The 23,019-nt window shown below is 38.9% G+C and overlaps 3 protein-coding genes across 7 annotated transcripts; all 3 read left to right on the top strand.

The window, feature by feature from the left end:
- Nucleotides 1-2,381: 2,381 nt before the first annotated feature.
- LOC126612208 (uncharacterized) lies at nucleotides 2,382-5,463 on the top strand. 3 transcript variants are annotated; one of them, XM_050280561.1, is made up of 6 exons: nucleotides 2,393-2,983; nucleotides 3,132-3,168; nucleotides 3,531-3,767; nucleotides 3,866-3,913; nucleotides 4,489-4,934; nucleotides 5,065-5,463. In XM_050280561.1, exons 1-6 carry the CDS (start codon nucleotides 2,682-2,684, stop codon nucleotides 5,135-5,137), a joined length of 1,143 nt encoding a protein of 380 aa, XP_050136518.1. In that variant the 5' UTR covers nucleotides 2,393-2,681; the 3' UTR covers nucleotides 5,138-5,463. The 3 variants fall into 3 exon arrangements, with proteins under 3 accessions (XP_050136520.1, XP_050136519.1, XP_050136518.1); XM_050280563.1 differs by lacking the exon at nucleotides 5,065-5,463 and having other exon boundaries at nucleotides 2,382-2,983; nucleotides 4,502-4,573; XM_050280562.1 differs by lacking the exon at nucleotides 5,065-5,463 and having other exon boundaries at nucleotides 2,384-2,983; nucleotides 4,455-4,593.
- A 1,046-nt stretch (nucleotides 5,464-6,509) lies between these two features.
- LOC126612220 (DNA-directed RNA polymerase 2B, chloroplastic/mitochondrial-like) lies at nucleotides 6,510-14,366 on the top strand. The gene is made up of 19 exons (XM_050280581.1): nucleotides 6,510-7,631; nucleotides 8,030-8,239; nucleotides 8,333-8,466; nucleotides 8,550-8,619; nucleotides 8,930-8,988; nucleotides 9,383-9,500; nucleotides 9,613-9,726; nucleotides 10,078-10,209; nucleotides 10,289-10,705; nucleotides 11,376-11,426; nucleotides 11,579-11,649; nucleotides 11,812-11,896; nucleotides 12,127-12,279; nucleotides 12,418-12,492; nucleotides 12,579-12,668; nucleotides 12,783-12,830; nucleotides 13,135-13,249; nucleotides 13,349-13,452; nucleotides 13,583-14,366. Exons 1-19 carry the CDS (start codon nucleotides 6,714-6,716, stop codon nucleotides 13,691-13,693), a joined length of 3,075 nt encoding a protein of 1,024 aa, XP_050136538.1. The 5' UTR covers nucleotides 6,510-6,713; the 3' UTR covers nucleotides 13,694-14,366.
- Nucleotides 14,367-14,809: 443 nt separating this feature from the next.
- Nucleotides 14,810-17,065, top strand: LOC126609589 (uncharacterized). 3 transcript variants are annotated; one of them, XM_050277440.1, is made up of 3 exons: nucleotides 14,810-14,977; nucleotides 15,503-15,563; nucleotides 16,150-17,065. In XM_050277440.1, the coding sequence occupies exon 3, from the start codon at nucleotides 16,353-16,355 to the stop codon at nucleotides 16,842-16,844; it is 492 nt and encodes a 163-aa protein (XP_050133397.1). In that variant the 5' UTR covers nucleotides 14,810-14,977; nucleotides 15,503-15,563; nucleotides 16,150-16,352; the 3' UTR covers nucleotides 16,845-17,065. The 3 variants fall into 3 exon arrangements, with proteins under 3 accessions (XP_050133397.1, XP_050133396.1, XP_050133395.1); XM_050277439.1 differs by lacking the exon at nucleotides 15,503-15,563 and adding an exon at nucleotides 15,788-15,954; XM_050277438.1 differs by lacking the exon at nucleotides 15,503-15,563.
- The last annotated feature ends 5,954 nt before the right edge of the window (nucleotides 17,066-23,019 follow it).

Below are 23,019 nucleotides of genomic sequence, written 5' to 3' on the forward strand. Positions count from 1 at the left end.
ATATAAGTATCAATCGCCTGTAGGCTCCTACAACACCCACCCGTAGGCATATAAAAAGTATCATTTGCCCGTAGGTAGTACCATTCGAATAACCATTAAGTAAGTACATAAAGACATTAACATAATATTTCTAATATCTATATATATATCTATCTTAATCGGAGTTTAGTAGCTAAAACATCATATCGTGAAACCTATTCATAGTATATAGTTATCAATCATATATACTACGAAGAACGTAAAATCGATAAAGCAAGAATATCATAAAGCGTAAATCCAATTTACTTATAAACGTTTCATAAAATGTAACCATTAAATCATGCTTTTCATGTATGCATTTCTAATACTAAAATATGTATTTTAGAAGAGGTCCACTCACCTTACACTGTTGGTGAAGAGCTGTGCAAACAAGAGAGGACGAAAATGCCATAAACAATTGCACCTAAACACATAACGGTACCAATTAATAAAACTATATCATAACGATTAAATTTCGAGAAATGGATGCCACGAACGGATTTAGGACGTCGAAAAACATAAGGAGGGACCTCAGGTACCCCCACGTGCCCCCACACGAGCTGTCGCACGCGCCGACTGGGTTCTATGTTTGGGCTTATCTGGTTTTTGGTTGAGCTTGGTTCTTAGGCTAGGGCCATTTGGGTTTGGGCAGGCTTACATGGCCCAAAGGCTTGGGTTGGGCTTAGTGGGCCGAAGGCCTTGGGTTGGGTTTTGAGCCCAGATTTGGTTACGGTTTGGGCATGGGTCCGAAACTATGGGTTGGGTTAATCCAGTTTTCAGGTCGGATTCGCGAAGGAGGAAGCCGGAGCTTCCCAAGCTCCAATCGAACTCGATACATTAAACTCAACGATTAAACTATAAAAATGAAGCTACGAGGGAGAGGAAGATAATTATACCACTTTCACGACCTGTGGTGGCCAGAGTTGGCTGGAAGACGCCCTGCAAGCTATGGTTTCCTCGTCGAGAACTAGGAAATCCTTCATCGACGAGTTTCCGTGTTCAATATACACAACTTAACAATAACCTTAAATCGACCTTAAAACATCATCTAGAAGGTTAAGGGGACTCACATACGTCAATGGTTAGTCGAAGAAGGAGATGCACAGTGGCGTAGCCACGGTACAGGGGGGTTGAGTGTGCTTTTCCTTTGCTCTAGGTTTCGTGGGGCTCACGGGGAGGGAAGAGTGATGGTGGTGGGTAGTGGTGTCTATGTGTGTGTGTGGGTGGGTTCTCAGGGATGGAAGAGTGCATCAAGAGGAAGAGGGATAGAGAGTGTCCGAGAGTTCACACTAGGGAGAGAGAGAGAGAAAGAGAGATAGAGAAAAAAAGGAAATGGGGCCAAGGACAAAATCAGACATGGGCCCTCTTAGAGCAACTCCAGCGGATGCTGGTTGCCCGGGCGACAGGGGAGGAGAAAGGGCCTGAGGGCCGGTGGGAGCAGCTCCAGCGGGGAAGGGCCCGAGTGAGGGTGGGAGGCCGAGCGAAGGGGGGGTGGGGAGTCGACGGGCCTGTGGCCCGAGTGCTTTGCAATTTTTTATATTTTTTGTGTCAGAGAGAGAGAGAGAGAGAGGTTTTTTATTATTTAAACAAACAAAAAAAACTATTATTTTGATTGCTTATTGACAGGGGGGAGGGTTCCAAGGGTGGAGATGTAAATGGCAATTACTGTTCATTAATGGTAGTTACTATTTATTTAAGGCAGTTACTGTTTAATAGGGTGAATTGAATAGTGGATTGCCAGGGGGAATGGCTTCATGGGTGGAATTGCTCTTAGGCACACCATTTAAGGCCATAAAGTCACATTTCAAACAAATATCCTACAACCAAAGTGAAATTACCAAAATACCCTTTAGTTCCGTAAATTTCGAAACGGATTGTTACATAAATGCTCGAGTCATACGTAAATAACTACCAATTACTAATAACTATAAATTTTATTCAATAGTTTCACAAATGCGAATTTATTATTATACAATTTTCTTAATAAAGTTTACAACCACGCTCTCACAACATGTGTGGGAAAAAAACACACAAAATACAAAAGAACAGCTCTCATCTATTGTCTTTGACGGACGTCCACAGAAACCCATTTTCTGGCAATTGCACAACAACCAAAAAAAAAAAAAACACTATTTATCTTAATTTCTAAAGCATAAAAAAACAAAAATAAAAGCAAAAAATAAAACAAAAACAAAAACAAAAACAATATGTTATGTTTGACAATCTGGCAAAGCCATCTGGCCCATAGCGAAGGAAGACAGCTCGCAAGAAGGATCAGTGGACCACGGTGCCCAGAGTGGACACGTGGCGGCTCACTAAAGCCGCTTGCAGTTACTTTTCTCTCGTATCGCCATCACCGGACCACTACTCCCCCCTCCGCTCGTTCTACAAACTTCAATCATTTCACACGTGCTGCCCTCCCTTTCCACGCCGGAAAATCCTCCGCCCTCTCTCTCTCTCTCTCTCTCGAAGCTGAAAAAACCGTCCTTCCCCGGACTCCAAACCCTAGGATCTAATTTTCTCTCACTTTCTCGTCAACCAAACACCAATTTTCCGACCCAAGAATTTAAATGAGCTTGAATCAAGCTCTTCACACTCTCCAGTTTCAATTAAGTTAAAATTTGGGTTTTTTTTTCTGTATATTTTTTATATTTGGGTTTGAGATGGGGGCAGTGACGTCATCAATGGCGGCCAAGTTCGCGTTTTTCCCGCCGAGCCCGCCGTCGTACGGGGTGGAGAAGGAGGAGGATAGTGGGAAGCTGAAGATGACCGGGGTGGGGACTAGGGAAAACGTCGACGTCTTGAAGCTGAGGACCAAGAGAGGGAACGACGTCGTGGCGGTGTACATAAGGAATCCGTCGGCGAAGCTTACTGTTCTGCACTCGCATGGGAACGCGGCTGATCTGGGTCAGATGTACGAGTTGTTCAGTGAGCTGAGTCTTCACCTCCGAGTCAACTTGTTGGGGTCAGTAATTAATTATAGTGAATCTGTAAATTTCACTGTTTGATTTGTGACTAAGTATCTGTGTTTCTATTTTTGCACAAAATATGATTTATGTGTGTTTGTAAGTTGTAAAGTTTTGAACTTTATGGGATTTATTTGTGTTTTATAGGTATGATTATTCGGGCTACGGACAGTCCACTGGGAAGGTATGAGATTTCGCTTTCGATTTTGTGCTGATTTGTTTGAAAGCCCTGGAAACATAGCTCCAGTAGTAGGGTAGAGAAACTAGAAAATGTTAATCTGATCGCTAAATGTTCTGTATAATTAATTTCAGTAGGGTTTCTTTTCTTGCAATTTTCCATCATAAGATAATGAAACTTGAATATGGTTTTATTATTTGCGATGCACCCGTTTGTCGAGTTTTTCAGGCTACTTTATGCTGTTAATTAGAAAGGTTTCTTCTTTCCTAGAGACCAAATTGATCATTGGATGAATGAAAGCAAGTCTTAGCTATAATTGGTTAGGAGAATGTTCGAAATGAGATATATATTTTCTCTCTTATGGACAGCCGAGTGAGCAAAACACTTATGCAGACGTAGAAGCTGCATATAGATGCCTTGTGGAGAGGTACGGTGCGAAGGAGGAGGATATTATTTTATATGGGCAATCAGTTGGTAGTGGGCCTACTCTCGATTTAGCAACCCGGTTACCAAGATTGAGGGCAGTGGTTCTTCACAGTCCGATTATGTCTGGTCTTCGTGTCATGTATCCAGTGAAGCGAACATATTGGTTTGACATTTATAAGGTACTTAATCTTTGTTAATTGCTCAGCTTTAGGCTCACATTTTTCACAACATTTGGGATTGCATCACGCTAATGAGGGTTCTCCTATTCATGGTGCAGAACATTGACAAAATACCCTTGGTCAGTTGTCCCGTTCTGGTGATTCATGTGAGTGCCTTTTTTCTTTAAATTGTATGCTTTGTTTTCCTAGACTCTAGTGAATCTAAATATGGAAACCTAGTAATGCATATTGATGACCTAACAAATTGGATACACTAGTCTTCAACATGTGCACTGATGCGCTAACACTTCGTGTCTTCATGTTCCAAATTTGCCGGTCTTCACCATGCCGGTGGTGATTTTTTTTGCGTGTGTAGTCTAAATAATATCTTTTAAGAATCTTTATGTGCTTGACATTTCTTGACTGTATGCTTATTTATCTTCATCCATCCTGTTGGATGAGTTACAACCCGGGGAAGAAGTGTAGCTAATAGCTTTTTATTTTTTATGTGCCTATGTATAGTTATCAAACTCTTTGACCTGGAATTTATTGTTTTCCCCATTTTACTAATCCAACTAATCTAGGTAAACAGTAAATAATGACAGAAAAGGTAGATAGCTAACAAATATCTTTGAAACCATGCAAACCTTGTCTTATAGTATCATTAAATATGTGTGGTTTAGTTTCAGAAGTGTACTTATTTGCCAGGTTGTTTTGTTCTGAGTTTTCCCATTGCTTGCAGGGGACGGCTGATGATGTTGTGGATTGGTCTCATGGCAAGCAGCTTTGGGATAATTGTAAGGAGAAGTATGAGCCATTATGGATAAAAGGAGGTAATCATTGTGACTTGGAGCTCTACCCACAGTACATAAAGCATGTCAAAAAGTTCGTATCGACCATTGAGAAATATCCACATCTGAGGAATAAATCAGGGCCAGTTCCGGGTCAACCAGAAAATCCGCGGAAAAGCACTGACATCAGGGAGAAATCTTGTTCCAGCACAGATCACAAAGAGAATTGTAGACCAAGTACCGATCATATAGAAAACCCCAGGTTAAGTACAGATCGTAGAGAGAGGTCAAGGGCCAGCACTGATAAGAGAGAGAGAACAAGAAAGAGTATGGACCAACCTGAAAAAGCAAGTAATAGCGTAGATCAGCCAGAGAGAGCAAGAAATAGCATTGACCGGTAAGCAAGTTTTTGTTTTTCAGTTTTCACCCATACATGCTTTATATTGCGAAATTCAACTGTTCACATCATAGCATCGACACATACAACTCGAGTTTTTATGACGGTTGAAATTTAACTTTGGTGGCAGCTTCGGAGAGATGTTCAGATCAGTTGGATTGTGCAATATTGATTGTTTTAAGCCCACAGCTACCAGTGCGTGAAGGGATGGGATCAGTTCACAAATGGAAATCCATCTTTTACCCCGCTTCTATTTATTTGATTGGTTTAATTGGGTCGTTTGGGTGATACGAAAAATGTCCGTAGGATGAGAACCAGCTACGTAGAGAAATTCAAGTATTGTATACGTCACTAGTGCAAATCCAAGAAAGATGTACGGTCTAATGGTTATTTACACATGGGCGGGGTTTGGGTGATAGGATGTCATTGTTTCTCATTCTTAAAGAGGAAGAACAGGAAATTTGTTAGACCAGGCAACTTTTGTATCTCACTTAATTCTCCAGCTTAATAAATCTAACCTCTCTCTCTCTCTCTCTCTGCGTGTGAATACTTTTTCAGTCTCTCTGCGTGTGAATACTTTTTCAGTTGTAATGTAGTATGAAGCAAGAGTTCCCACAAGAACATTGTGTAGTGTTACTGTATGATCAACAAAGTATATTGGTTATCAAGATTTCATTCATGTTATCCCTCGCCATAGTGTTAGGGTTCGTAACCGGCGAGATTAGTGTTGATACTCCGGTCATATTTGTCCCCATTTAAGTTATGTGACGAGTGTTTTCGCCTTAACTTGATCTTGAGAGATACTAAAAGCTCGTTTGAATGTGCGTTTACAATTAGTGAAAGCGCTTTTGATGAAAATATTTTTGAAAACAATCTTGAGTAAAACTGCTTGTAAATCTTGTAAAAGCATGTAACGTGCACATAACTGGTGCTTCTTGTAGAAAACACTTCAAGTGTTTTTTGAATTAAAAAATAATTTATTTATAAACATTTTTAGTTATTTTAAAACACATCCAAACAAACAAGAAGAGTATTCGGTTCTATGTTTCATCAATGCTTTGATTTCATAGTTGTGAATCTTGTGTAGATGTGTTGTTGGCAGAATTCACTTAAAAAAAGTAAAACCTACGACGCAACATGTGCTACTGATTAGTGAAACAATCTGACCCAAAATTTCTGTGTGCTTTGAAATCCTGTTTATCATTAAGAAAATAAAAGGAAAAACTAGATGTTGATTAAGCCACATCATCACCATACGTACGGAACAGACGCACCATATTTATCATCAAATTACACAAATTGGCCCCCAAAGAGTGAAAATAATAGAAACGCCCCAAACTCCCAGTCAGTCACCAAGCAAGCAAAAATAAAAGAGAACTTAACGAGAAATTTACGGTACTATTCACTTTAACGAAAAATCTTATTTTTACACTAACAAATCAATCTTAATACTATTTATTTTACTTTTTATTTTGTTCTTATCTTTAAAACTTAAAATTTTCAAAATATTTTAATTAATTTTGCAAAAATCAAAAGCGTAAACTACTAACTACTGCCGGAGTCAGGGTTTAAGAAAAGGGTCAAGGGCTTTAGGCCGCTGCTTGCTCACTGGTTTGCTTCTTCCTCCCCTCTCTCTCTTTCCCTCCCTCCCTCCCTCCCTCTCTCTCTGACGAATTTGATTGCGTCTCCGAATCCCTTCTTCGAACCATTTCCTCTGATCCCACTCTCATCACTCTCACCAATTCATCTCCTCCAAAAATATTTGATCTTTTTAATTTGATGTCCTGCATCCAAACCCCATTTCCCCCTGCAAATACCACCAAGAATTGCGCATTTCAAATCCCCATAGTTTTCCACAAGAGCCCATCAATGATATCCACTAGTTTGTGGAGAACCTTGGCTAAGCAGGTCATTTCCGGGAACCAGAGGTGTCGTCTGAATTCACAGTCTATTTCTAGAGCTTATAGACTTCTGAGGTTTTCCTGGGAATCTGTTTTCTCGGAAAAGTTCAAGCCTTTTGAGACGGGTTCTTGCTTAAAGGGTTTTCCGGAGGTGGGTTTTTGCAGGAAAGGTGAGATTTCTTCAGGTGAGAGTTATATGGGGAATCCAAGTTTGGGGTCTGTGAGGAATCCGATTGGGTTTAATGGGTTTTGCCCCAAAGGGTATGCAAGCGTCGCGGAGGCGGTTTCTTCCACTGATGCCGAGGAGGATGTGTCTGTTGTTGATGAAGTTCAAGAGCTATTGCAGCAAATGAGTAAAGAGGGCAAGAGGCAGACGGATCATTGGCGGCGGATGCGGCAGAGGAGAGTGAGAGGAATGGGGCAGGCGAAGTACCTTGCGCTAAAGAGAAGACAGATAAAGATCGAGACTGAAGCATGGGAACGGGCGGCGAAGGAGTATAGGGAGCTTATGATGGACATGTGTGAGCACAAGTTAGCTCCCAATTTGCCATACATGAAGTCTTTGTTTCTTGGTTGGTTTGAGCCTCTGCGCAATGCCATTGAACACGAGCAAAACCTGTGCCGGAAGGGGAAGAATAAGGCGGCCTACGCGCCTTATTTTGATCAGTTACCGGCTGATATGATGTCGGTTATTACAATGCATAAGCTGATGGGATTGTTGATGACTGGAGGCGAACATGGAACTTGCAGGGTGGTAGCAGCTGCTTGCACCATAGGTGAAGCCATTGAGCAGGAGGTGTGAACTTTTCATTACACATATTCATGGACGTTTTGATTCGGTTTCAGTTTTCTCTACCTGGTTAATAGTCAATTCCATTCAGGAGTAGGATTGCAGTCATTTTATTTTTCTGTTTAGTTTCATTTTTCTTTGCTGGAATCCAGTTAACGGTGGTGCCATAGTGAAATTCCTATTTTTGCCTTTTTGTTTTCCCGAACCATGTTAAGTTTGTGTGGAAAGGGACTCAGGGAATGATCTAAAATCTAAAACCTTAGTGCTTTGTTCTTGTTTCTTGTTGTTCTCTAGATGGACTAAGTAAAACAGTATTCCTATGGCTTGGTTTTCTTACTCTAACCGTGTCGTGCCGTCCATCTCTCCTAGATGAGCACTGATGTATCACTGCTTCAATGCATCAGGTTAGAATACAAAATTTTTTGGAACAGACGAGAAAGAAAAAGGTCAACAAAGATGAGGAAAACCGAGGGTCTGATGATGTAATGAAGGAACAAGAGAAGCTGAATAAAAAGGTTACGAAATTGATGAAAAAGCAAAAACTGCGAGCAGTGAGACATATAGTGAGGAAATATGATGCTTCAAAACCCTGGAGCCTGGAAGCCAAGGCTAAGGTTTGCATGGTTTATGCTTTAACTGGTAGAACTTTATCAGCATTTTATTTACATGCATTCCAAAATGCCACTTGTTTCCTATGTATTTCTCAGGTCGGCAGTCGTCTGATTGAACTGTTGATTCAAACGGCTTTTATACAACCTCCGGCCGATCAGTCCGCAGATTCTCCACCAGATATACGACCTGCATTTGTACACACACTTACGACTGTCACAAAAGATCCAAAGTATTTACTAGTCTGTACTATTGATAACTGTACACCTCCCCTCCCGAATAATTTTATGTTAATGTGGACTTTTCTTTCAACAGGAATACCACCAGCAGAAGATTTGGTGTTATTCAATGCAACCCTCTTGTTCTCAAAGGCCTTGAGAAAACAGTAAGTAACTTCGATCCTTTTTCCTTTCTGTTATTCTTGAAACAATTGGAGATGTCTGTTGGCTCTTGGAACTATTTTTATGTATTTATACTTTTAGGATCTAGGAATGTTGTCGATAAAATAGTTTGATAGGATCTGGAATGTTGTATAGTATTGTCCATTTGTCCCTAGCAGGTGATGGAATGTTGGCTAAGCTAATTATGTATAAGTTTTCTCATTTTCCTGTCAAAGGACACATCTTAAGAAGCTTGCAGGAATTTATATTCTTCTTTAGTCCAAGATTTATCAATAACTTTTACTGTTTATGCAGGCAAGCCACATGGTGATTCCTTATATGCCAATGTTGGTACCACCAGTCAACTGGACAGGGTATGATAATTACAGCTATGTGTTACCAGTTTTGCCCAATTTTAAAGTCGTTCTTTTGTTAATTTTTTATTTGAAGTTCACATAAGATCAGATTGAAGTCTGTAATTCATAAAATCAGTAATGGATGGAATGAAATGTGTAGAAGCTATTCTAATATATTGCATTCTTGGGGGGTCTGAGCTGGAAATAGAGAATAGGGTTTGATATAGGAATCGAATAGGACAACTCCTCCATTTAATTCTATCTTCAAAGGTGGCATGATGCTTTCATAGTGCATCAACATTGAACATAGAATTCAACTTCTTCATAGTCCTTTATGTGATAGAATTTCAGATTACTTTTGGGTTAACCCGTTTTATTTCTGTTTTGCGGTTTTATAAATTTGTCTTTTCAGTTATGATAGAGGAGGTTACTTTTTTCTACCATCCTATGTCATGCGCACTCATGGAGCTAAACAGCAGCGTGAAGCAATTAAGAAGACCCCAAGGCAGCAACTGGAACCAGTTTTTAAGGTTTGTATACATACAAGCGTTGTATGACTTTTTTCATCATGAAAATTTTATGGAACTAAACCAACATGAGGATGTGGTGCCTTATGTGTTGATTTTATGTTTTCCTGACCAGGCCCTGGACACACTTGGAAATACCAGATGGAGGGTTAATAAGAGGGTACTTAATGTTGTAGATAGAATATGGGCTAGTGGAGGCCATCTCGCTGATTTGGTGGACCGTGATAATGTGAGTTTATTAGTCACACACACACACAAAAGGAAGAAAAAAGAATCAAGATTCTTCGCACATATTAGGAGGTCGGTTCGTTCTTTTGCCATGCTTTGGCGAAAGCCAAAGACAAGATCAACTTTAATTAATTTGGGGAAATTCAAATTTCAAGATCAACTTTAATTAATTTGAGGAAATTCAAATTTCAACTGAACTTAACAACTGAACCAAATGGTTGGTTTAATCAGTTTTTAAGTTTTTTTTTCTCACGCCATTTATTTCAAAAATATTGTTATCAATCTTGTGAGCCAATTTTGATTTGTTGAAATTGATCCGAAGCTATTTTTTCCTTTATTTTTTTGCATTCAGGTTCCATTACCAGATGAACCAGATACTGATGATGAAACACTGCTTAAGAAATGGAAATGGAAGGTGAAGTCTGCGAAGAAAGAGAACATGGAGAGGCATTCACAGCGTTGTGACTTGGAGCTTAAACTAACTGTAAGATTTATTTCACTCCTCTGAGTCAGTAACCATAATGTACTTAGAATTTATGAAACTCATTTTTACCGGGGAGCAGGTAGCACGGAAGATGAAGGATGAAGAAGGTTTTTATTATCCACACAATCTTGACTTTCGGGGCCGTGCATATCCTATGCACCCATACTTAAATCATCTTGGTTCAGATCTATCCCGGGGTATTTTGGAGTTTGCAGAGGGACGCCCCCTTGGAAAGTCAGGCTTACGTTGGCTAAAGATACACTTGGCAAATCTGTATGGGAGCGGTGTGGACAAATTATCTCGCGAGGGTCAAATAGCATTTATAGAGAGTCATTTAGATGATATATTTGATTCTGTGGACAGACCACTAGAAGGAAGACGCTGGTGGTTGAAGGCAGAAGATCCATTTCAGTGCTTGGCTGTGTGCATTAACCTTGCGGAAGCTTTGAGAAGCTCTTCTCCAGAGACTTTTATTTCACATATTCCCATACATCAGGTACATTTACATTGTCATGGCATCAGATCTTCGGTTCATGAAAATTGTGTTGTATTTACCTTCAAGCTAGGTGAAATAAGCTGACAAGGGGACTGCCAGAAGTAATCAATTAGTTCTGGATGTTTAAATTATGCGGTTTCGGACATTTATGAAGGACATTATGTATTCTAGGTCTTCTTATGTTAGAGTTATAAGAGAATTAAATTGGAAAACTACCCAGAAAAAAAGGTGAAGAGAAAAGGTAAGTGTGAGCCTTGTCCCTTGTGTTAGCGGAGCTATCAGAGGTCTGCCATAGAGTTCAAATTTGGTTGAGGCATAGATCTTTTCTGCGCTTGAATGCTAACACATGCATATGTACCTTTTTGCTTCCCTTTTGTTGGGTGGGGGTAGGGGAATCTTGGGGGATTTGTTTCTTGGACTCGTAACCTCCTTCCTTCAGGTTTATGTTGAAACAACCTAAGAAGTAAGTTTTGATGGCTTTGTTTCCTACGGTATCCTATAGAGAACTTAGCAGGTGATTTCTATGTTTTGCAAATGAGGGACTGTTGTCTTAAGCTGGTTAATAGCTCCTTTCAGATATGAGTTGTCTGCCTTGTCATTACTCATCTGCAGTGATATAATCTGGAATATATTATTTTACATTTCTTGATTTTTAATTGATTTTCTCTAGGATGGCTCTTGCAATGGTTTACAACACTATGCTGCCCTTGGAAGAGACAAGGTAATTTCTTTCTCTCAATTTACTTTAGAGAAGGTCATACGTGAACTCCCCCACCCAACTTCACTCCCTCACTCCCATGTCTACTTATGGTATATTGGGAAATTGTATGAATTAGTTTGGAATTTTTTTCTCATTGGAAATTTTCCATTCAGTTGGGAGCAGCTGCCGTCAATCTTGTTGCAGGAGAGAAGCCTGCAGATGTATACTCAGGAATAGCTGCTAGGTAAGCGGTTTATGACTAGGGCAGAGGTATCACATGATGAGTATAGTATTAGAACCTCTTCATTCTACGCATGAGTATTACTTTTCTCAAATTACGTGTAAGCTGTCAACATGTCATGATTAAGTAATTTATTCATGAAAAAGTGTCACATTCTCGGTGCAGGGTACTGGAAATCATGCGAAGGGATGCAAAGAAGGATCCTGCAGTTTTTCCAGAGGCATTGCGTGCAAAAGTATTAGTAGATCAGGTTGATTTTACAACTCTTCAGTACAGTCTTTTGATGCATATCTTATTAAAACAAAGTGGATATCGTAACATTAGATTTAAAATCATTCAATTTTCATCAAAACGTGTGGTTTAATAATATATCAGAAAATGTGGCTGTTATCTGATTACTGTATGTAAACTGGCATTTTCTTTTGGCTACCTGATTATTTTATGCAACTAAGAGTTAACCCGATGGCTGTACATATGCAGGTGGATAGAAAATTGGTGAAGCAGACGGTGATGACATCAGTATATGGTGTCACCTACATCGGTGCTCGGGATCAAATCAAGAGGAGGTTGAAGGAACGCAGTGCCATTTCAGATGACGTAGAGCTTTTTAGTTGTGCTTGTTATGCTGCAAAGGTACCAGAAAGTTCATAATGTGAGGGTGTCAATTTTTGTCTTCGCATAATTTGTAACAATATTTTCATATGCTTGTGAGCATGTGCATCAGTATTCGTGAGAATTTTATAATGAAACGATTCTCGACATCATATGCAGATCACCTTAACTGCTCTAGGTGAGATGTTTGAAGCTGCACGAAGTATCATGAGCTGGCTTGGTGAATGTGCAAAAGTTTGTACCAGATTCCTCTTTTCTTTTGTTTGTTTCTCGCTCACGATGTTTTCCTGATGTTTTGAAATTTTTATCTTGATTTTCAGATAATTGCATCTGAAAATGAGCCAGTACGATGGACAACTCCGCTTGGACTTCCAGTTGTGCAACCTTACCGTAAATTCGGCAGGCATCTTGTGAGTATTAAAAATTTCACCGAGTCAACAAGGGTCATCAATATTTTTTATTGTATTCATAATTACTTATAAGGTTAAATCAAGTTTAATAGCTTCTGGTTGAATTTGTTGCAGATTAAAACTTCCCTTCAAGTTTTGACGTTACAGCAAGAAACAGAAAAGGTACTGTAGCTATATTCATTTAAAGGATGCTATAGGAAAATGTAGATCAATAGTTTTCTCGTCATCCTTTGAAGTATGGAAGGTAACTAGCATCAATCTATTTTTTTATCTAAGAAAAGAAAGGAAAAAATGCCGTGCCATCTTTGAGTTACCTCGGGCATGGTCGGTTTATTTTCAACATGTTTAATTAGCCACGTGGTTATGGTCAGAAAGGTCTAAAAATTTGAGAATCACCGACATGGACATCGTTTCAAAGATTGAAGTCTTGGAGCCTCAGATCTCAAACTGAATATTTTGTCTATAGGTCATGGTCAAGAGGCAGCGGACAGCGTTCCCACCAAATTTTGTTCATTCCCTCGATAGTTCTCATATGATGATGACCGCGGTTGCCTGTAAAAGGGCAGGCTTAAACTTTGCAGGTCAGTTCTTGTGTGCTCCATTTCAATTACCCTGCTCTCTCTAACACACGCACACACAATGTACACTCTTATAATAGCTGTGTAATAACATGATTACAGGAGTTCATGACTCGTACTGGACACACGCTTGTGATGTTGATGAAATGAACAGAATACTTCGTGAAAAGTTTGTCGAACTATATGAGACTCCAATACTAGAGAATGTACAGTACTATTCTATTCTGAAGTTCTCTCCTTTCTGGTTAATTTGAAAAGAATCGTGAAGCATCACAAGTGCGTTGTTGAAAGATGTAAACAGTTGTTGATCTAACCAATTATCTGTTTTGTTTCCAGTTGTTGGATAGCTTTCAGCAGTCCTTTCCCACATTAACTTTCCCTCCCTTGCCCGAGCGGGGTGACTTTGACTTAAGGGACGTGTTAGAGTCGCCTTATTTCTTCAACTGATATGTGGAGAGTGATCTTCATTTTTAACTACCTTCGCCTCAATTAGCGATATGCCTATGGTGCTCACTCTGCTTCTATCTACGGCACCAAGAAAATGGAAGCAGCCTGAATGAGAACCCTGATAGAGACTGAGCCACATTATACCTGTATAGCTTGAGGAAGTCCTGATGCCAGTGTACGATATTCAGCATGAACTCTTGAGTTCACAACGCCATTGTGCTGCAGAAGCTAATCCGAGGCTGATACATAATCGCACAAGCTTCTGTACGAAGCTGAGAAACAAATATGTTAGTACAGTTAGCTGAGAACTCATAACTTAGCTATCCGTCACGTCGCTCGTGTGAAGTATGTAGAGCTTTGTGGCCGATTCGAGCGGTATCTAGTCTAAAGAATGCCAGAGGACCATGTCATGTTGCAGGTTGCTGGTGAAGATGGTTTTATGTTAATATGTTTTATTTCTAGGATAGTGCTATATTCACAGCCATTGCCATTGATCTTTAATCCGACGGTCAAAAATTGAGAAAGGGGCTTTAGAAGTAAAACCTGTTGTGTGGATAACACTACCCTTAATTCCATTCTTGGAAATTTGAGCGGTAAATTTGGTTTGTAAATATTTGGGGAACAATTCCTTTACAGATAATCAAAATACAAATTAATATCTCATTATTAAAAATGCAAGTTTATATAAGCTCTGTTTGGTGTTTGTAAACACAAACATAACTAAAGAAACCGTTTTCCTAAAACACCGAGTAGGTGGAATGAGTTTACTGATATTGTGCCGTCATGACTTACTAATACAAAATCATATGTGAGTGCATTAGTGGCCAGCAAGCCGCAAAACGCACCTAGATTCATGACCGTTGGATTTTTAGCTAAGAATTTAATGACTAATGATCCAATGGTGAAGGATCTCAGTCCATCCTAAGGGCAGGTCTAATTTAGATTAGGAACAAACACCAGAACGTGAAAATTCAAAAATACCCTTACTTTCTGGTCATTTAGCGGGGGTGGAACAGACATTATACATTTAACACTATTCACGAATTAGCCCCAAGGTCCGTTGTCTTATCTGAAAGTATTTGCTGATCGGTCCTTTCAGTCGTTGCCACCTACAGCTACAGTCACACCTTCCGCTTTATTGATCATCACCCCCTTCTTCCTTTTCCTTCTTCAAACCTCAACAAAAACCCAGTTCAGTAGCCCCAAAACGCACCGTTTCGGGCCTCAAAAACGCTCAAGGAAGAAATAAGCTGCAGTTCTCGGCATGTAGAAGGTTTCTAATTGGTAAAGCTACTGCCTTTTTTAATTTTAACTTTCCTGGGTAATTGCAAATGTGCCATCTTTCTCTCATTTTTGCATTTTTTTTTTAAAAAAACCATCGTTTCTGAAATCAGAAGCTTCAGAAATAAACACTACAGAATCCATATTTATTTTGTTTCTGATTTTTTTTTTGTGTGTTTTAGAAATAGAAAATGCTAAAATTTGGTAAATAATTTCTCAAAACTTCAAAAGTTTCAGTTTTTGTTAACCGGGTGTGTTATATGTTTCAACTCTAGGGTTGCAGTGGTGGGTTGGAACTTTACGGAGATAAGTTAAAGTCCAAGAGCTTTTAATTTTATACAAGTTGCTTACAATCTTAAGTTGTTCATGACTTATTTATCCAAGTATGGTCTGGATTTACATCTGCATCAAGCAAAAATGGCAATGTAGAATGTTTCCTTTGGCAAATAATCTTTGTTTTCGCCTTTTCGGGCACGATTTCCAGTGATATGGATTAGCTTCTGTACTTAGTTTTTATGGTTAATGCAGATACGAAGTTCTGAATGTTGTTCATCGCCCCTCTTATCCACTTAAGATTGCGTTTTTAGAGGTTTGCGGTGACAGAAATGGATTGTTTTTCTATGATATGTGCTGATTTCGTTTAGCAAATAGCTTTACAACTACACTAGCTTCATTAGTTCTGTTAACAATCTTGTATGGTTAAGCCGATTTATTCCTTACCAAAAGTAAATGCGTAGAGCCTGATATACTTGTAAGTGTGTTGGGGTAGAAATCAAGGGAGTTGCTATGTGATTATATTCTATATGCACTCAGGCGCACGTGTGCGAGCATGCTTGGACTAACAAGAGTACTGCTTTAATATCCTTCTCGCTCTCTTGTGAATTTTGTGGTTCATGGAAACTATGTTGACTTGAGGTGGTTGCTCGCCCAAATGGAAGGACTGATGGGCATAAGGGGATTGATTTTTGTATGGTTATAATGTAAGTTTTCCTCGTGTGATTTGTGTTGGAAAATGATGGAAGGTCTTGAGGTGTTTGAGCTTCTGTGGGTCTATTTGACATGCTTTAGCTCCTCTTCGATTGATTTTTGACTGATGTTTCGATATGCTTTTCTTGATTTGTAGTTTATTGTGTGAATTTAAGATTATATATTTTGTAATCTTGAATGTGAAACAGATAATTGCATCTGGAAATCAGCCAATATGGTGGACAACTCACTTGGAGTTCCAGGTTTTCCAGGAACTGCTCATCAATCGTTGGACTTTGCTTGTACATGCTAGTCAGTTCCCAGCTCCAACCGGCTCTCCAGCTCATTTGTGTGTTTACATATTTTAAGGAAGGCTCTATTTTCCTGTTTCAGAGTGTCTACGACTCTGACAATGGCCCCAAGACCAAGAGGACGACCCAGGAAGCGCAATACTCGAATGTGTGCTGCGATTGATGCTATGAAACCCATGGGTTTTTCGGAGAATTTAGTTTGTGATACAGTGAAAGAACTACTGGAAGTTTATGGGGAAGATGGTGATACAACCGGATGGCCCTTTATCGAAGAAGGTGCTTACTCCCTCCTGATTGAAACAATTCTTGAGAAACAAGGCGGTTCTGAAAACAAGGATGCTTCTCTTCTGGATGATGCAGGAAGTGGAAATGGCGTCGAAGCGTCAGCAGCTAAGCTCTCAATCACAGTTTTTTGCCCGGATAGTGTTGCACCGCGGAGGCTTAGACCTTTGTACGGCTGGATTTGTAGGGTTGGTGATGATGATAATAAGCTACCTGTGGAACTAGCACCGGTTCCGTCGTTGGAGTTTGTTGCCGCTTTATTGCACAGATGGGAGAAGAAAGTGCAAGTCAAGGTGGAATGTGAGGCCTGAAGATATGTGAATTCCGTTACTCTCGTATATTGAAGATTTGCCTTGTGAATTTTAGGTTTAAAAGAGCATTTGGTGATCCAAAAGCGCTTTTAATTATTTGAAAGAACTTTCAAAAGCACTTCCAAACAAGCCAGAGGGACCGAAATAGCCAAGGATTTGATCGGACCAATTTTTCGCCAACGTTTTCTTTGAAACTAGAAAGTGCAACAGTAATTCAGATATATCTAACGTTTCCAAGCGTTTTTCTAAAAGAAATAATTGGATTTTCAAACAAAATTTTATTATGCTTCTCATAAAAGCATTTTTTAGAAGTACTTTCTACATAAGCAATCACAAACGTTCCAAGGTTTGCGGAAACCTCATTTTCAAATGTCATTCACTTCATAAGATTTTACAAATTGTTCCCAAACTCGTGAACCAAAACACAATATTTAATCCAGCTTACTCCTCTCTAGCAAATTACCAATATACAAGAATAAATCGTAATCAGAATTCAACTTCATAACCAATAAACACGACAATAATCCGTGCTTAATAAACACATAAAAAAATCCATAATTAATATCCAACTCCATAATTAATAAACACGGAAATAATTTGTGCTTAGTAAATGTAAAAATAATCTGTAATCGATTCAACTTTTTTTTTTGTACAACGAATATATTTTACATTAAGGAGAATGGGAAGTTCGGTTAAACCACATAATTAACAACCTAATTTGGTATCTGTTTGCACTCAAAATATACCAATTTTTTCTTATTTGGGCAATTTGGGTAAAATATGGTATTTAAAGGATTAATATGCAAGAAAACTAACTTGGAAATATATTTGGCTACAAGGGGGGGTGGGGTTGGCACTATAATATTGTTTTTCCCATTTGTTTGGGTGGTAGAGGTTTGTCAAGCCTTTGTTTAATCAAGATACATGCATGTATTGCAAGTGGATGGGAGAGCTTTCGGGCAAGAATGTGTAGTGAAAGAAGCTAGTTTGCTTCTTTTAATTATTTTATTGCAAGTGGGGAAACATGTGCTAAAAACATGTGGTGGAGATGAAAGTTTCCCTTTTAATATTGTTTCTACATGCAAATGCAAGCTGCCCAAGCTTCTTTCGGGCAGCTACAAAGATCTCAGCAAGGGGACTCTTCCAGACCTCTATATAAAGAAGCAGATGGAGAAGGATTATAGACACTCAAAACAACCAATCAAAACTCTACTCAAATTAGCTCATCAGTTTCCTTGTAGACATTTATTTTTAGCCAAGCATCCTTTGCTTTTCTTGTTTATTAGCTCTGCTACTTACTTGTAGTATCGATCTTATTTGTAGCTTTTATGTACAACCCTCTTTCATCCATTTAATCTACAAGCAATTTGCAATATTAGTCACTTTCCTCTGTCATTTATATTTCCAAGCAACCTTGTCATTTACATATTGTTCTATCTCTTCATATAAGTAAAGTCCTTATTTTTAAGGCAAACAAAGAACCTTAATTTGAGTAACTCCCACTCAATGGCACAATCTCTTGGTTCGAAGTCAAACTCAGGCGCAACCTCAATCATTCAAATCCCGTCTACTACCGGCATCTAGTAGTGGCACGCCCGCACCCCACCAATCTCGTATGTGAGCAAATCCCCGGCATGCCTGCAAGGCACCATGGCGGATTTAGGAAGCGAACATATTTTGGCACGCCCGGTGGGATCCTTATATAGAGTTAGATTATGAACAATCCTTATGTTCATGATTTTTCTCAATATGCTTTTTCGGAGTATGAGGAGGATGACGGTGTTGAAGAGCGCCCAAGCTATGGCTATCACATAGAGCCAACCTATGAGTTGCCAACTTATGGGTACATGGCTGAAGAGTACTCAAGTCCCATGGAACATGATTGTTGGCCAACTAATGGCCATCAAATAAATAATAATCTTGAAGATTGGCCAACCTATGGCTATGATGAAGGTTATTATTCTTTTGAAGACAAACGCATTCATGAATACTATGATAGGCCAACAAATGGCTTTGAGTATCAAAATGCTTCCAATGAGTACATAGAGCCAATATATGAGATGCCAACTCATGATCATCCGGATGAAAAGCTCTACAAAGAGGATGTGGGCAAATTAGAGAAGGTGTCCAAACTCCATATGGCAAACATCGAATATGGTGTAGAGGTGACTAAGTGTTTTAAAAAGGTGGAGGAAAGGTATACAACTTTTGGAGAAACTTTGAGAAAGTTGATAGATCAAATGTGTCAAATCCCTTCTACAAAGCACACTCGCCCTACTACAACCAAGGAAGAACAAATCGAACACATTGATGAAGGCCAAACAATGGCCCCACCCAATGAAAAATCCATGAAAATGGATATGGTTGTAGAAGACCAAGCCGTTGTAGGCCAAACACCAACGCTCGGGGGGCTCGAACTCACACCTCATGTGGAGCCTGAAGAAGAAGAAAATAGCTCCTACACTCCTCCCCGCCAACATAAGCATGTCATCCAAACTGAGATCTCAAGGAGGACAAAGCTTGGGGTCAAACATGGATGGCCACCTCCTATGGTTCCCAAGCTATATGGCATGGCCAGTTTAAATGATGGATTTGATCTCTCTACACTCAATTTTAAAAGAGAAAAAGATTTGAGTGTTAAGAGATATCTGGGCAGTCAAGGGGCTTGACCAATGAGTCCGAGTTGTTGTTTCCTCTTTTGCCCGAAGTGGGTTTCCACTCTTTCTTTTCTTTCTCCTTTCTCTCCTTTCTCCTTTCTTTCTTCTTTCCTTTTCTCACTTTTTGCTTTCTTGTCTGAAAAGACCTTTCTTTTGTTTACTTGCTTTTTGATTTCAAAAAAGAATAAAACACAGAAAATAAGAGAAAAGCTGAAAAGAAAAATATAAAAAAAGAAAAAAATGTGCACCCCTTTTTCTCATACTTTGCCTGAATGGGCTTGTTATATATATATATATATATGTATATATATATATATGTATATATATATATATATGTATATATATATATATGTATTTATATATATATGTATTTATATATATATGTATTATATTGTATTATAGTTTTGAGAGTCATTCAAAGAAAAAATAAAAAAAATCTGGGCAGTTTGCCCGAATAAACTGTGTACCAGTTTGCCCGACTTGGGCTTTCTTTTCCTTTGTTTGAATTGCCCAAAAGGGCTTTGTCCTTTTTCTTGTTTTGGTTCCCTGACAGGCTTTCCCTTTTATTTACTTTTTTCTTTCAGCTTGCCCGACAGGGCCTTTAATTTCCCATTTATGTTGCCCGACTAAGGGCTTTTTTTTTGTTGTTTTGGTTCACCCAAAAGGGCTTTGTCTTTGTTCTTTATGTTTGACTGTTTTAGTAGCCTGACAATTCTTTCTTTTTTGTTTTTATTTCCACTTGCCCGAAATGGCTGTGTTTTCTTTGTTTGTTTCTTACGTTGTTACAAAGAAAAAGATATAAAAATTAAAAATTCCAAAATCACAAAAACACTTTGCTTTCTTGCTTTTGTTTTTATTTCTTGCTTTCTTTGCTTTCTGGGGGGGGGCTTTATTCCTCTCTTTCTTTGTTTCTTTTTGGGTTATGTGATGTACAGAAAAAACATAAAATATAAAGAGTTGGGCAGTTTGTGAGTAGCCATTTTTACCCTTCTTCCCACTTTTCTCTTATCCAATGGATGTATTTGGCCCGAACCCGAAAGCTGAAAAACCATCAACAACAGCAGCAAGATATTCATATTTTTTCTACCATTAGTTGTCAAGGACCTATCAGCTACCAGTTTTAATAGGTGAAAAGTAGAGGAGTGAAGCCTCGTTTGGGTTTGAGTTCTCAAAACAGATTAAACCATGGAGGTTGGATGGTGGGTGCAAAAAATTGTTTATACAATTTGCCTGAATGCTTGATAAAAGTATGTTGCTGTTGCCCGAGGAAGCTACAATCTTGCCCGATGGGCAGGACATCTTTTTTGCTGCAATTTGTTTAGATGTTGTCAATTAGACATGGGGCCCCATGTTTGATCTGGCAAACGTATTTGGAGTGCTCGTGCCATAGCTGCGCCTGAAAGAGATGCTGGAAATTGCACCAACTCCTCCAACAAACCTGTCAATGGCTTCCTAACCCAAAAATTGCTTAAATGGTGGACAGAACAAGCTACTGTGAGAAACAAGTCAACCAACAACATTGTAGCTCACAGTTGCCCGTCGTTACCTTCCAACATACATCCAACATAGCAGTCGCAGCTTCAAAGCCAGCCACTACACTTCAGCCTTCATCTTCAAACTCACCACTGGTTGGGGGAAGTGGGCAGAAATTTACTTTTGCAGCTTACCCAAATGCCCCGACAGGACTTTGTTTGCATTTGCCTAATGCTTCCTCCCAATATTACATATCTTCTTGTCGGCGAAGTCTGGGCTCTGAGGCAAGGTCAGAAAACAAGATGTGTTTCGATTATAAATGCAAAGAACCAGATTTGATCAACGGCTACATATGGGATCTTTCTCTGCATCGATTGATTCGGTCGTTCATTGTAGTCTCGGCGTTCATATCAAGCTTTGTTAAATCTACAAATTGAGACTTGTGGACTCTTAAGCAGCTGAGAACGATGAGCTTCGGGGAAACGACTATGCACAAGAAAATTGGGATAGTTGGGGGCTCGGTGCTCACAGGCTTACTACAAAGACAAATGAAAACTTGTACAATTAGAAACCTGAAAATCCAGTCGTCCTAGTACCAGCACCGTCCTCAACTAACAGTACTCCAACAGCTTGATCATCCTTTGCATCTCGATTTTTGAATTTTGGGATGAACAGTAACTTCCCCAAGAGAACTATTTCAAAATACCTCAGGAGTTCAAAATCAGAAGTCTGATGAAGCAAGAAAGAAATTCACAAATGCAGAATCTATCCCTTCCGCGCAAATTTCTGGGTGACCAAAGCAGATCTGCTGATGTTGATGCTCAAACCTCCTTACAGAAGTTCTCGAGCCCTGCAGCCATTTCTAGTGCTGACCTGTTTGCTTTCCTTCTCTTTTTTGTTATATCCTTCTTTCTCTTCCTCTTTATTTTTTCTTTCCCTCTTATCTCTTCTGTCCCTTTCCTGCCCGAAAGGACACCTTCTTTCTCTTTCTCTCTTTCTTCCTCTCTCTTTCTTCCATTTTGCCCGAAAGATTTCTATATATATATATATATATATATATATATATATATGTCATTATATTATATATAGAGGGAGGAAAAGTCACCCAAAGTGGCTGTCTTCTATCTTTCCTTTTCCTTTTTCTTTCTTATTTCTTTTCCTTCATTTCTCTTTCCTGTCTCTTTCTGTTTTGGGTTGCCCAAAAGGGCTTTGGGTTTATATATATATATTATATAGAGTAAACTGCCGATTTACCCCCTGAACTATCACCCAACTTTCGATTTGCCCCCTGAACTTTTTAATTGGAAAATTAAGGACTTAAACTAATTTTTTTGGCCAATTTGCCCCCTGCTGTTAATTTCTCATTCATTCCATCCAAATTTCTGTTAAATGGAAGCATATGCACAACATGTGTGGGTAGTTCAGTCACTTCATTCTTTAAAATAATTGAAAACCTTAGATTTCTAAAATATAAACCTATGCAAATATGTGTGATTCTATAGTTTTTCTGTTTGAAGGTCTAGTGAAATGACGTTTTTGTCCACAAATGAGAGTTACGTGGTTTGCACATGATAAGAGTTAACGTTAATTTAAATGAAATTTATGAAAAAATAACGGTAGGGGGGAAATTGGCCAAAAAAATTAGTTTAAGTCCTTAATTTTCTAATCAAAAAGTTCATGGGGCAAATCGAAAGTTGGGTGATAATTCAGGGGGCAAATCGGCAGTTTACTCATATTATATATGAAAGAAGCAAAATAAAAGCAATCTGCCCGAAAGGGCTATGGATATCTATCTATATATCTATATATCTATATATATATATTATATTATATATGAAAAGAGGCAAACAGAAAAAGACAAAAGAAAAAGAAAAGTTGCCCAAGTTTCTCTCTTCTCCATTCTTCTTCTGTGTTTTCCAGTTTGCCTGACTTCGGGCATTTTTCCAGTTTACTATTTTTTGTGACCAACAAGGATGCTCCCATGTTTTTTGGTATCAAGAAGGAACACAAGTCAGACAACATTCTTTCCAATGCTAGTTGTACTA

This window comes from Malus sylvestris, chromosome 17 (genome assembly GCF_916048215.2).
Source record: "Malus sylvestris chromosome 17, drMalSylv7.2, whole genome shotgun sequence".
NCBI lineage: Eukaryota > Viridiplantae > Streptophyta > Magnoliopsida > Rosales > Rosaceae > Malus > Malus sylvestris.